The sequence below is a fragment of the Motacilla alba genome, chromosome 1A, assembly GCF_015832195.1.
Source record: "Motacilla alba alba isolate MOTALB_02 chromosome 1A, Motacilla_alba_V1.0_pri, whole genome shotgun sequence".
NCBI lineage: Eukaryota > Metazoa > Chordata > Aves > Passeriformes > Motacillidae > Motacilla > Motacilla alba.
The window spans coordinates 24,304,676-24,320,068 of NC_052031.1; the positions used below are offsets into that span (position 1 = coordinate 24,304,676).

Here is a 15,393-nt window from a genome sequence, read left to right on the forward strand (position 1 = left end):
AGAGCATTGGACAAGCAGGTCTTGGTTTTAAAAAGTTTTGCAATACAATCTCTCCTGGCAATGAAAAAAACTTAGGATGGTGTGGAATGGATGGATGTTATTTAAAAGGAGTGAAAAACAGATTGGACAGAGATCAAATCTTTATTTGTCAATGGCTGATAGTGGAACCACTACGGCTTAAGATCTTTTGACAGCTTGGACAAAGGGATAGGGTGCACTGTCTTTGAGTTTCAGATGATATCAGACTTAATAAAATGACTGGTATGCTGGACCATAATGTGAAATTGGGCAGCAGTATGCCACTTTAGTGATGAAGGCTCAGCACACATTTTAGCAGCAGCAAAGCCAGTAGATTGAAGGTGATTGTTCTGCTCTGGTCAGCACTTGTGGAGCTGAATTGTGAGAATTGTGTCAAGTTTTGAACCCCACAGAAAAAGAGAGGTACTGACAAACGAGATGAAGCACAGAAGAGGGTCACTGAGCTAGGAAGGGAGCTCAAGCATAAGATACACCATGCAAGGCAAGTGGAGCTGAGTGTTTTAAAGCTGTAGAATCTCCATTCTTGGAGATTTTCAAAACTCATTTACACAAAGCCATAGGCAGCCTGACCTAATTTTTAATTTAACCCTGTTTTGAGCAAGGGGGTTAGACTATGAAGACCTCCAGAGGTTCCTTCCAATCTACATTATTCTGAAACTTTTCCCAAATTAGTCCTCTTTCCAACTGGTTGGTATGCATGACTTGGAAAATACTGGAAAACACTGCTGTCATTGCACAGAGGCACTGAGCCATGCAGCAGCTATATATTCCCAGATCTGTTGACGTGCACACCAGAACTCTTTCTAGCATTTCTCCATAACTGAGCAAGAGATTTTCTCTGCATTGAGGAAGAAGTGATTTTAAGGCTAAGAGCTCCAAGTAGAAAAAAAATGTAAAAAGTAAAAATCAGACCAATTATCCTTTGGTATTTGCCTAAAACACTTCGCAGAGATGGATAAATATGCAGACTTTGACTGGAACTCAGCATGGCTGACAGGAACTCTGAAGTAATCCTTCTGATGTCTTGTAGCCGAGAAGTTGGCCCACTGGACCGTGTTGGATTCAAAGACCTTAGGGCTTCAAGGTTTCTTCATTGTGATGGGGGAAAAGTTTTGGTTTACTATGTCACTCATAGAGCTATGCAGGAGTGACACAAAGAAATGACCTAAGCATTAAGACTGATTATCTTCCATAAAACATTTTTAACAATTATATTTATATAAATTATAGATATCTATGTAAATAACATATAAATACCAAAAAATTACATAAGCATTCACTGTAAACTAGAAATATCCATATTTATACCTTTTCTATTTAATACTCAGAAAAAACCTAGACTTCAAGACACTGGACTCTCGCAAAATGGACTTAACTTTCTCCACAGCACTGTAGCAGAGAGCAACCTGTGCTATTGAGGACCCCAAATTCCGAAGAGATGCTTTTCAGTGTTATGTAGGCTATTCTCAGTGCACTTTGAATAGGCATTCAGCATCAACTTTGCATTTTTCATGGATCCATAAATATTTAGGCTACAGCAGTGACTGATCCTCATGAGTGACTTTGTGCACAGGCCAGAGTTTCCCTCAGCTCCAGAGAACTGAAGAAGCCAGATCACATCTTTTGTGAGGAAGGACACATAACCATGTGACAGCAGGAGCCAGGGCTTACACACAAACCACATACTTGATGTTCTGGGCTGCTGGCCATGTTTAATCCTGAACTGGTGGTGCAGCTTACTGCAATCAGAAGCTGATGCAGTGTGGTCCTCCCACGAGGACAAGGAAAGCCCTTCGCCCACTTCACCTAATGACAACAACCACCCTGGTACACATATCTTTGTTTTCAGCTCTGTGTCCTTTAAATAGTGACAACTGGGCTCGGGTGAATGCAGTACTGAACACACTGCTCTCTCTGCCCTCACTTCCTCGGGGCTTCCTTTATTTCATCAAAACGTCTGTTCCACGCTGTGCTGCTGATGTGCACTTGTGAATAATTGAAAAACTTATTTCAGCATTTCTTACCTTAATTTCCAGAACATTTTGGTTGCCTCTTGAGATGAACACTGTCTTTTCAAAATGCTTAAATACAGGATTATTTACGTAATCAAAATCAAAGTACAGGGAGCTGACACCATCAAAAATAAAGAACACTTTGGTCACAAAGGGTGGTTGGAGATTGAAATCTTTCAGTGAAGGTGTTGTACAGCAGATTATCTCTGAGCTAGAGCGGTGGCTACACGCCTATATAAAAAAAAAAAAAAAGAGGTAATTGCAGTATCTACCTGCAGAGGAAGTCTTAAAGAATTTAATTTATTTCTTTAACAATACATATATAGCGAAAAAATAAACACCAAGGGTCTTGCTCTTCTTTAACCAAAGCAAAATCCTGATCGGTGCTACACAGCGTTTATGTAGAGCTGGGAGAAAAGTATAAAAACTTCACGTCAATGGTGTTTGCACTCTTGTTGAGGAAATGTTCAAGTAAACAAGCTTCCTGGCCTAATTGTTCACAGCACTTTTAAAGTAAATATTTTGCAGATAATTAATGGAAAATTATTTCCAAAGCCAAGGACCATCAGGAGGCTTGCCTGGTGTACTGAGCAGCCATAGTTCAGGTTACCCAGCCTGTCACAGTGAGTGCAACATGGATTTCTCTTTTTTTTTCACTACCAAAACAATAGTAAGGGATCAGAGGACAAGGTAAAACCAACAATACTAACTGGAACAGTGGAAAACAGAAGTAAAGCACTGCTTACCCACAGTGCAGCTAAGTTGCTATGTTTCCAGAAAGGCACTGTTGACTCTGTGAGAAAGGGCTTTAGAGCCAAAGCCACTGTGGATTCTGGGCCACAAAAAGCTCAGCAAAATGTTACCTTCTTTGTAAAAATGTATATTTAAGGCCCCAGATGTGTGGCCCTTGGTGCCGCGGCACACAGTCATGCAAGCTCCTGCTGAGAGCGCTGCCTGTGGGACATGCTCTGCGCTGGATCTCGGACCAGCAGGGAGAAGACGTTTCTCCTCACTGCAGTGCAGGAGCAGCCTGACCACAGGCACCAAGCCACACCTGCCCCTCACTGTGCCACTACTCCTCACGACAGCCTGCAATGGGGGAAAGCTGCTGGTGCACCCCATGGTCAAAAGACCTTCCAGAGGATGCTCTGTGCTATGGGGATGTGAGCCAGTACCAAATCCAGGACTCGTCTGAACTGCCTTTGCAGTAGACAGAGGGACAACAGCTCATCTAGAGTGGCTTTCATCTGATCAACCTTAGACAGCAATCTAATCTTTAATTAGATTAATGGTGCGCTAGAAGAGTCAGCTTTGTCTGGACTGTGAAGGTTTCTACAGGAGTACTTTGCTTATGATGTCGGCAGCACATCTACAAACCCCAGTGGGAGGCACGGTGCATGCTGGACTGCCCCACACACACTGCAGAGTGCCTGGTTTGTCACTGTGCTGTGCACTCCCTTCCCTGGGCCTGCCTTTCATGCTGCCCACCAATGATACGCTTGAAGGACTTCTGGCACAAACAGAGTTGCTTCAGCTCCACTGAAGTATTTCTCTTCCAACTCTACAAACCTTCTGTAAATAGCCCCTTTTGCACTGTGCCCTGAGAGAAGAACAAACTTTTTCTTTTTTTACAAAATATAAAGGAGTGTATCTGACGTGTGTCCCAGAAAGAATGGGGCTCTGCTCCTTGTCATCATAAATCTTACATTTGTTCTACCAGAGATTTCCTTGGAAGATTAACAATGCTCTTGAATACCTTTGTGCATCCAGAGAAGGCCAAAATACATATTTTTCTGTTTTGTTTTTCAAAATAAATTTGTTCTCATTATCAGATGCTGCCTAAAGCGGCTTTGAAATTAGTTTAAATTAATGCAATGTAATTTTGCTGTTTCAAATAAGTGACATAACCACTCAGGCTGTATCAGCTATATTACCCACATTAGCTGGAAAAGTGGGATTAAATTAGCTATCTGCAAATCAGGGTTTTTTGTTATCACCACAGCAATTCATGTTTCTGTGAATAATATTGTGAAATCTTGAATTTGCCAAGGAAAATATTTTCACCATTCTGAGCATTGCAGTTTTAGAGCTCCTATGTGTCTGTGAGCTGTGAGTTTGGCACTCAGTTAAATTACTTGGTGGAGCTCTCTGTGATGCTAATGGGACAGGTACCTGTACCAACTGCCCATTTATATTCCTTGCAGAAATTCAGAAATATTTTTGTAACCCCCATGTCAACCAGGTAAACTGTGGGACACAAGACAAGGCAGATTTTTGCTCCATCTGCTTACAGTATCAGATTGTTCTTTTGAATACCTTGTTATACACCACTGCCCATATCTCAAGCTTTGTTCTACCATACAGACCTAGAAATTAATTTCAATTAGTATGGAAATAATGAGATGCATCATTAGTATAATGGATGATCAAGCCATACTTTTCCATGATGTATGATGAATATTTGTGAAGATATCTATCACGTTGTGTCGATTCTTAAAAAGGATTACTAAAATATATATAATTATAAACCCAAGTATGTCCCAAGTAATCATTATATTTATTTGATTAATGTAAATTCATTAGACTCTTTATCTACTGTAGAGTAGTGATGTCCATTAAATGAATAGCAGTGGTATTCATAACTTTGTTTGTGGCTATCTATTAGAATCAGATACTTTACTTTATCAGGCTGGTCTCTGAAGCAGAAGCTTTCAGAAAATGATAAAAATCTAATAATACTCTTTGGAGGGGATGCAATGTGACTGATTGGTAAGGTCAAAAAAAATCTTATTTGCAATGCCCTTATTGGTACATGATTTGACATGACATTTTTACCTTGAAATTGGTTTTAGCAATTGAAGAATATGAAGGTTTAGTTTTCAAGAAATATTGGATTGAGGATCTCCAAGAAAACCCCCCTAATTCAATCTATTGCCTTCTCAATTAAGATACTGCCTATCACCCAGCACCTTTAACTTTTATTTAATTAAACTTTAAAGCACATTCACTTTAAAAGCTAAGCCTACATTTTTCTTGTGACAATAATCTACATCTGAAGACAAAGAGGAAGAAAAAATATAAAAATTATGGAGCATTTCACAAGCATAAGTAAATGCTATACCCCAAAGGGAATAATAATCCATTGCACAATGCATATGACTCATCACTTAAGGTATGTATTCTTGTTCCATTTGTAAAATATGACCCTCAAGGCAATTAATTCAAACCTGACCTACAGAACCTGAACTTCAGTGCCCAATTCAATTCTTTTTCATCTGATAGAACAACAGGAAAAGTATGAGGGAGGATCTCTAAGTTCCAGAGGTCTCCCAGCAGCTGACCCAGATTAGAGAGGGGCAGTTGGATGTGTATTACAGGATCTGCAGCTGTCAGAATGGAGAAAAGGGCCAATTTGTTCTTTCATAAAAAGTAAACTTTTGGAGTTCCAGGGAAGAATGAAACATGAATGAAGTTAAAGACAGACCTGGAGACTCTCCAACCATCCTTGCCAAAGGATGATTTCTCAATAGAAAGAGAAGAAAATATAGGTCCAACATGAAGAGAAGCCCATATAGAAGACTTTTCTGTGTAGAGCATATCCTGAAGGTTTTCCAGCTAATTCATTGCCTTTTGCTGCCATTTCAGGTGGTACAATGAATGATCCTGATGGATTGGTAGCCTTTTTATTTTAGTTTTCTTCTTGGATGAAGGCATGAGAGATGATGCTTCTAGTCTATCAGATCATCAGACCAGAAGATAGAGTAAAATGTCTCTTGCTCTCGGGTCTGAGAGCCAGCCCTTTGCATACCATGGTCAACACTGACTGAGAGTCCAAATTCCTCCCTGGGCTTGGCATGGTCAGTGTACCTTGTAGCATTGCATCCCTGGCACCCTGGTGATTTCACACAGCGGCTTTCCCCTGACATCCCCTGCTGTCCCCCCTTTTCTTGGCAGGAGATGTGCATGAGATACAGATTTGACATAGAAAGAAAGATGAATTTTCCCCTTTGTGGGGGAACTCTTCACTGGGATTCTGTAGCAGCTTTGTGCCATGGAGTCAAGAGAGATAGAGGATCCAAGCCTAGGTGTCTTCGGATAGGGAATCACAAATATCTTCAATAATCACATACTCACTACCCACACTTTACAGGGAATTTGTTTTATCATTATTTAATACATCTAAGGTAGACATTGCTGAATTCTAGGCATCTTGATGACTATGAGTATGGATTGCTTACAAACTTGTAAATATTGAACAAACTTTAGAGGATTTTAAAATTCTCCCGTATAACACAGAAAATGGCACCTGGCAGGGAGAAATTACAAAATGCTGAAGAACATTCCAAAGACTACTTACTGAAGAGATAATTAAAAGTCTGGGGAAAGAGAAGAGCTTGCATAGCTACAGGGTCAACCTTGTTGAAGGTCATGTATTAAAAAATGCTTCTTCTTAATTTTGCAGCCTTGCATATCTTGGGACATTCATTGTTAGAAGAGATTAGGCAGTGGGAATATATATCAAAATTAGTTAATAGATGGAATATTAAAAATGCTACAAGAATGGATCCCCAAATGACCACTTGTTCACTTTGGGAGAATCAATGCAAACTACAGGCTTTCAAAGAAAAAAATGTTATTCCCAAGTGCTTCAGGAGCAGGAGAATCATCCAGCATGACTTACAGCACAAGTTCCTCATCAAACACTATTCCAAACTGTGCCCTGGGTTTTTTTAAAGGCACAATGAAAGAAGGGAACGAGCTGCTTCCCTGCTTGTGTACCTCACACAGGAACTGGATATGTGAACAGAAGTGAGAAGGTTTCTGTAATCTTATGCATTCTCTATAACTCTTGGGAATTTATGCAGCACTGCCTAAATTCCTACTTTTTTTCCCTAGTCAGAACAAATGATCAAAAGAACTCATGAAATAAAAATTAAAAAGAAACACATTGCAATTATTGAAACATATGTTTCAATACATTTTTTCACTCATTGAAATAAATTCAAAGAAGGCAAAATGTATTATTTTGACAGTATTAACATAAAATGTAATACAAACACAACAAGTGCAAACACAGTACTGAGAAATTATAAGGACATTTAAATAAATATGAAAAGAATGCTGCAAAATGGAAACAAGGCGTTTTTTGCTCTATAGAAGAAAAATTTTCAGAGATACTAAACTACAAACATGAAAGCTGAAAAGCTCAACTTAAATGTTTCTTCTACAAGGGGCTGGCATACTGTGCCCAAAACTTCAGTCTCAGTGAAACTGCACTTCTTATAGGAAGTTCTTCCAGAAAACCTTTTGTATCAGTTGTACCACTCACCTCTACCACTGGGATGGAAAGAGGCAGAGAAAAGCAAATGCCCCAGGGCACGTCTGCTGGCTCTGCTCCCTGAGACTTTGGGATGCAGATCATCCCCAACAGCTCCTGCTGTTTACAGAAATGGCCCTCCACCTGCATTGTGACTCCATCAGGACTCTAGGCCACAATTAAACCTGAGGACGGAGAGCTGACAGGAAAAGGTGAGACCCATTTTAAATTGGGCACCCCCAGTTTTAGGCAAATGGAAAAGGGTCTGAGAGATGGGGGAAAGAATGAGAAGAGCTCTAGGAAACATTCATCAGGAGAATATTGAGTGGTTTGGTTGTTTTAACTGGAAAAGAGAAAGTTTGAATCATAATTTAGTGTAAATATATAAAATTAGCAGGAGAGACTGATAATCTGCTGCTTGTATCCACAGAGGGTTAAACAAGAAGATAGGTAATTAGCCACAGGATTTGGGTTAATTATTAGAAAGAAGTCTTTCCAAACCACTAGGTAAGCAGGTAGAGCAGCTCTCTCTGAAGCTTGTTTAAGCAAGATTGTGAAATTTCTTTCACAAGGAGCTTTAATAACAGCCTAAACAAGTATCTGGTAGGCAGTGGTCTGGGTACATTTGCTCCTGGCACAGGGAAGTGGGCCATGCTTGGCTGTTGTGGTCCCTCCCAGCTGTACTTTCCTTTGATGCTTTGGGATGTGTTTCAGCGCTGGCTTTGGTTTTCCCAAGAGCCAGAGTTTCGGAATGCTGACAAAAGCAGCTTCTTGGAGGAGGCTAGTGAGAGAAAACTGAAAAGAAAATGGGCTTAAATAACAATTAAAAAATGATTCATTTAGCTATCCTCTCCCAAACTAAGGAACATAACCTCAGCTATAGCACTTCTTGAGCACTTCTTTGGTTTGTTCAGGAAAACAACCTGTCTTCTCCTTTACAAATGGGATAGTTGGTCTGGGTCTCTGCTGGAAGTAGTTCTTCATTGTTGTTTATTTTAACAGTGACTGGATGAAATGTTGGGGTTTTTTGGTATATCTCCCATGCAGAGAGCCCAGAACTTCCAGTGCAGGATGGGTAAGACTACAGCCATAGGTATCCTCCACCAGAAATTTCCTCAGTAACACAGTACAGTCTTGTTTTGCCACTTATAAACCTTCCCTTTCTACCTGAGAATTAATACTCTTCCTTTAGAAATATGCTTGAGTTAGAGCATAGTGGCAGAACAAATGGCTGCCACAGAGGCAGAGAAGGCAACTGAGTGCCACAAGCCTTTAATTTCAATAGAGCAAAAATACATTGCTTGGGTAATGGCAAAGTATAAAACACTCTGGATTATAATCCATTTGAGGTTATATTCCACCTTTTGTGCAGGGAGAATGAACTTGTGTACAGCTGCTCATACACTGGGGCAATTTCTTAGAGATCAGCAGTGGCAGGAGATTCGTTTGTTGGCAAATGTCAAACACACTGCACGGTATGAAAACAAAAAGAGTAAAGGAGATAATTCTGACTGACTAATCCCATGTCTTTTTTCAACAGCAGGTTAGAGGCAGGAAGAAAGCAAAACACTGCTCAAAGGCAAGGTTGCTCCCCAATATTTAGGTAAAAGAGTAAATTCTATGGAGTTTTTTGCCTGGAGTTACCAGTCACTTTTGCACAGTGTATTTTCTTTAAAACTTCAGATCTTTCAATCTGCTCAGATTCCAAGAAGTCCTAAATATTTGACAAGGTGTAGAGTATCAGGGCCTGAAGAGAAGCAATATTGCATATTCCCATAGGGGAACAGAAAAAGCCAACAAATTATCTTTACACAAGCAAAATCTCAAGACTTGATTTCAGCAACATCTTTTCCTTCAAAATCCTTTTGTGCTTAGAAATAATTATGCTCACATTACTCAAAATCTAATAAATTTTGAGTTTGGTAGATTTCGCTAAAAGATTTTATCTTCTGATGGGTAAAGTGACTTTTTGTTAACACTTAACACTGTGTTTCATTGGAAAGGAACTGATTTTTAGATTAAAATCTGAACCCATTAAATTACAAGCCATGACTCCATGCTGCAGAAATTCAGGTCCTGACACTCATAATATTATACAAATTAGGATCATGAAGAATATGATGACCTTGAAGCTATGAAAGACTGCAAATTTGCAGACATTCCATTTAAAATGCATTGAGCAAACCTAGGTCTAATAGTTAGAATTCAATTCAGGAAACAGTGTATGATGATCATTAGAAATAAGCTGAGAATATGAACAGTAAGTAGCATGTCATAAAGAGTGTAGGTCAATTTAGCAATTTAGCTTCAGTTAGACCAAACAAACCTTACAGGATAAGTTGATGTTGGAGGTACAACACAAATGTGTAGACAAAAGCTTACAAAAGGCAGTTTCAGGGAAACTAGCTGACAAATGCCATCTTTGCCCTATAAGAATTAAAACAGATCACATAGCCATATCTGTGTTTAGATTTGGACACTGTGTAGTGTCAACTCAGGAACAATAAAAAAAAAAAGACTTACATCTCTGATTGACACCTGCTGTTCAAGCAGAGGTACCCAATTGCAAGAGCCCAAACCCATCTTCAAACTTTGTTGCTGAACTTATCAAAGTAAGGACAGTTTTCCCCAACAGGTATTTTGGCAATCAAAAATTCTTAAAAATAATACTTAATTTTGATTTTATATATTTACTCTTCCTCTTCCTTTGATACATATCCACAGCCACCACTTGAATATCACAGTAGTGCCTGATCTTGTCGTGCAATCTGACATGTCTATATTGCACTGCTGTGTGTTTAGTCACTGAATTTGTGTTGTTAAATTGAAATATGTAAATCTTCTTATCAGATACTGTACTAGCCTCATTTCTTAGGAAAAGGTCTATTGGAAACAGTTGTTTTATCCTCATCCTAATTTTGAATTTGTTTTGAATTTTTCCTGTACAGTGAAAACAGTCTTTGCAGAAAACACCAAAATATCAGTAGAAGCCTCAAAGTTTCAAGGCAAAAGTCAAAGTATTTTGGCTGAAAATTCACAACCATTCATCACACCACGATGAAAAGATAAGAGATTGTCTTCTCTAAGATTGACTCACCACAGAGAAGTTCATTCCTAGTTTAGGTACAGTAATCACCATCTGAGGAAAGCACACTGAGTTCAAGTTGATTCCCTGAGCTGTGATTGTACTTCCACCACTAGGAAAATTTACCAGAAGAAGAAAAAAGAAAGGAAGGAAAACAAAAAGAGAAGATAAGTAGGATAAATAACTGCTGTGATAATGTAATGTTAACTACAAATTATATTTTAGAGTAAATGGTAACATAAAACCAGAATTAGGGATATGTATTGGATAAATGCAAATACATAGCTTTGAGCAGTGAGATAATTTTTCTGGGAAACAGATTTTACATATACTATAACAACTAATCAAAAAAAAAAACAAAATCAAAGTATTTTTTAAAACTGTGATAAGCCAGGGTATAAAACAAATGTGTAAATTTTAAAAGAGGTTAAGAGGTTGCATTTTTTTGTACTTTGCATTTGCTAACTAACTTATTTCACCTATTGTGTTCAGTGGTGCTGAAGAAGGTGTCTCTTTTACTGCTGACATTTTTTTGGCAAAGGCAGATGGCTTGCATTAGAGCTACTGAGACCATAAATATGTCACTTGAAAACACACACATACTACCATACATATATATTCATAATGTTTATATAGCACTGGATTTAGACTATTTTAAAATCCATTTGCTCTCCTGAGTCCGCTGACTTGTCACATTAAATGACTTTCCTCAGCAATCAGTGTAATGTCCAGACACAGCATAGGAGACACACTTAGCAGTGCAGTGGGTATCTCAGCAGGACATCACAGGTAGGCTCAGCAGCAGCTAGGAGTGAAATCACAAAGAGAAAAGAGGCACCCTCCCCCCTTCTCCTTCACCTCTGAAAGGAAATTATTTGCCCTCTGCAACTGCACCATAATAGAAACAATTGGCATGGAAGATAGAGATAAAAATGCAATTTCTTTTGATAGATTGCTGAGCAGCATAGCTTTTCTTTGTTCATTTGTTGCTTTTCTTATTTCTATCAGAAAATTCTACTCACCTAAGAAAAGATTTGGCTGGATGAATTTTTAAAACAACTGGGTCTTCTCTGTATGTGAAATGGCTGCTTGTGTCTCGAATAGCTTCATCAATTTCCATTCTCACACGATATTCCTGGGGAATTTGTTGTGCTGGAGTGTAGCACTCCACACTGCTTGCTGATATGCTGGGAGGACTGAAAACAGATTGCTTGTCACCATTAAAAACATGTACTTGGCTTAAAACACTGTCCTTTACTGAGCCCCAACATTGCCTTAGGATCTGTTTGTAAAAAAAAGTCATTGATTTTCCTGCTGGATAATCAGATTGCAACAAGTAAGCATGACATAAGATGATAGGAATTGCAACAGCATGGCTTAAGCTCAAGATTAATCTTAATTCAGTTGACTTGCACCTTGCCTGATGGAAGGTGTTGCCCCGGTACTGGTGACAAGCCCATGAGCCCCTGAACCCTGCAAAGGCAGCTTCCAGCCTGGAAAACAAGAGCACACCCGAGGTTTAAGGAGAATGACTTGATCTGCTGTAACCAAAGGATAATGCTTCTTTCAAATCCTCAGGACTTACTCTGTGTTAAAAGCGTCAAGTAAGGGTGCTCGCGTGGGATGTACCAGATGCTGAGGGGCAGGCAGAGGGCAAGGAGAAAGAAGGGGAAAATTCAAGAAGAGCTGGCTGAATTCAGCAGTAGGATCCTGAAGTTTGAAGCACATGAAATGTGGCCAGAGGGAGCAGGGGACATCAGAGACAAGGGTGGTAACTGACTGGAGAAGTAAATGCAACTCTACAGCTGGTTTCAGTGATTTGGCCCCAAGCACATCCATGGGCCATCCAAGTGAGGTTGTTCTCACAGAATGTAAGAGATGGTCCCCAAATTAGACAAAAGGGACATTTGCTGCAACCTCTGAAGCTTTCCAGGAAGGTGGGGTTCACCATAAGGGATAGCAATTAATTAATCTGTATCTGGAAGCTTTTTAATGTCTCTTAAAGGAAAAAATAAACCTTGCTCTAGCTGCCCCAGAACTGGGGAAAGCTGCCTCTTTAGCTAGAGAAACACCTGCCTTGAGAAATTGGTTAAGAGCAACCTAGAAGTCTCCCGGCAACTTGGCTAGTGAGAAAGAGGGGTACTGGAGATGCTTGCTGGGAAAGCCCCAGCTATTGTTCAGTACCTAGAGGACCACCTGAACAACATCTGCATCTGAGCCGGCTGCTGTCCCACCCCCATAGTAGATGTCTCAAATGAATCATCCCTAAAAGGTGTATACATTTCTCCATCAGTTGACAAAGACACCAAGAAATGCAATCCTAACTATTAAGAACAGAAATGATGAAGATCTTTTTAGTGATCAGACTTGAATATCTAAATCCTTTTTCTTGATTTAGTCAGACTTGTCAGATTTGATTAAGAGCATACAATAAATCATTTAGCAGTAAAGAATAAATTTTGTTTCTCCTGACTGAGTCTTGCCTTAACTAATAGGCTACTGCTTCCCCATGGTCTCCACAAGTGTGAAGTTTTACCACTATGACTTTCCATAATCATCAGATGATGCTCAAATTTCAGAGGAATTGCTGGATGTCCTGTTTCTGGAACACAGAGGGCCAAATTCTGCCTTGTCCATGGAGCTGACAATTCTGGAATCACCCTGCTGTTCCTAAGCACAGAAGCAAGTAGGATTTGTGCCATGGTAGAATGGCTACTGAATTCAGAAGTCATCTGCACATAGTGGAGAATCTGTGTTTGGTATTTAACATTTATATACAGCTGTGGTTGAAGGCATTTCCACACAGAACACATCAAAGATTCGTGACTGAGCTTCTACTGGATCCAGTGCAGAGCCAAAATAAATTCTGGCTTAAACCTCCAAAACAATTTTCTAAATAGCAGGAATGATGCTGCCAAACTGATGCTGCCTCTGTTTTGTAGGCTGTTCTGTGATAGCAGTGCAGAAATAGTGCTCCTCTGCATGGGGTAGACATTGTCACCCTGGTCAGGTGTCCATCCAGCCCGGCAGTAGGAAATGGCAACTTGTGCCCACTGGCTGCTCACTGGCAGCTGCTGCATGAACAGCAGCTCTTGCTAATACAAAAGAGAGGGCTGAGTGTGTGGCAATCAGGGTGACAAAAATAATGGGAAATAAGCAGTTTCTTGTCCATTAGAAGCCGATTTGACACTTCTCTATGCAACCTTTTAATAAGGTTAATGAAGACATCACAGAATAAGCAAGGCTTCCAGAGAACTGCAGTCCCTTCTAGAAATCTTTCAAGTATCCTACACTCAGGATACTTACTGCTTATTATAAATTCCCCAATAACTGACAGAAGAAGAGGAAAGCAAATGTTTGAGTTTGGTTTTTTAACTCCAAGGCTTTTAATCAAGACATTTCAGTATTAAAGGCATTGTGTTTTAGTTAGTACATTACCTTTTCAAGGTGCATGGTTGCTCACCAACAAAAATCCTCATGGATTTCCCACTGTCTAGGTATTTTCCAGCTACAGTCAGCAATGTTCCTCCAGATTTGGGGCCATAGGTGGGAGATATATTTGTTATTACAGGATTCTAAGGGAAGATAAAAATAAAACCAGTGGATTATGAAATTAGTTTCAAAATGTAAAGAGGAGGATTTAAAACATTTGTTAACATTTCCATGAAGTAACAATAAAGCCAACATGAATATAGGATTTACCATACTGGATTGGACTCATGAGGAGTCCCTAACAGTTAATATTAAAGCTAATTTTGACTATAAAAGTTTAATCTAGTGCTTACCACGTATGAAAATGTATTGAATAGTGTTTTGCCATGTCCAACAGAAACACTACTGGATATATTAAAACTTGGACTTTTTGCAGCAGGAACTGTGCATTCCAACCTTTAGAAAACAAGGAAAAAATGAGATTACATTTTTTTTTCTGATTGATTTTTTCATATTAAAATAAAACCACTTTAAACTCATAATAATGGGGAATCCATACTAAACAGATCATCAATCTATGCACATCACAGACATTTCAGAAATAATAGCTAAAAGAACTGTAGCCCTCTTCCCTAGTAATAAATACAAATGTTGTGGACTTTATAATACTTGGCCACAGAAAATAATTGTAGTATATTATAGACATTTCAGAAAAAGGAAGCATGACAGAAAAAACAAATACCTCTATTCAATGGCTGATGGATTTTTAAAAATTTTCCTTTAATATCAAATTTTGGCAGACAATAGCATTGGAAAAAATGAATCATATACACAAGTTTGTTGTAAAAGAATTAAATATTACCCAAAATTAAACTTGAACTTCTCCAGCAGCATGTGTCAATGTATTATATTACATTCTCATATATTAGCTAGTCTCCTTAAATCATCTTGTTTCCATTGAGATTGTTCAGAACAGCAGTTAGGAGAGTGCTCAACACTGGAGCACTTGCTGGAGTATCTACACTGCTATGTATGTGAACAGCAAAGCTGTGCCACGATTTGTGTGTTGCTTTGGTGGTAGAGAGAGGATATCCACTGAATTTGTATTTCTGCAAGATAACAATCACAGTAACCTCTGTCTTAAACTTAACCCATTATCCCTGTGCCTCAGATACTTATTTCTGAGGAGGAGGAGGAGGAGGGGTGCAGTTGAGGGTCATAAGCTTCTGGATGACGAAATACCTGCATCTTTTCACACTTCTCTCCAGCAACTTTACAGATCAGGAAGACAGAGGTGACATAACTTAGCCCAGCAGGATCCCAGCCAAAGGAACTGCCCCTTTTTCAAACCTTTGAATAGATTCATTCTTGCCAGCTTCCACAGATATTGAATAGCATTTCACAGACAAATCATAAAAACTGCTGCAGGAGCTACTGGCATATACTAGATTTATTTCATCTCCATTTTGAGCATTGTTTTTCTGGGTGAGTTTATTAAACCATGGGAT

General features: G+C 39.2%; 1 protein-coding gene across 7 annotated transcripts in view; it reads right to left on the reverse strand.

Annotated features, from left to right (window-relative positions):
- Window positions 1-15,393, reverse strand: part of MET (MET proto-oncogene, receptor tyrosine kinase) — a 160,760-nt gene that overhangs the window by 22,402 nt on the left and 122,965 nt on the right. For all 7 annotated transcript variants that reach the window (XM_038154514.1, XM_038154513.1, XM_038154520.1 and 4 more), the window contains 5 exons: window positions 14,239-14,341; window positions 13,892-14,028; window positions 11,476-11,649; window positions 10,466-10,565; window positions 2,064-2,282 (listed from right to left, as the gene is read on the reverse strand). In XM_038154514.1, the coding sequence (XP_038010442.1) occupies window positions 2,064-2,282; window positions 10,466-10,565; window positions 11,476-11,649; window positions 13,892-14,028; window positions 14,239-14,341 (733 nt within the window). The remainder of the gene's footprint in view (window positions 1-2,063; window positions 2,283-10,465; window positions 10,566-11,475; window positions 11,650-13,891; window positions 14,029-14,238; window positions 14,342-15,393) is intronic.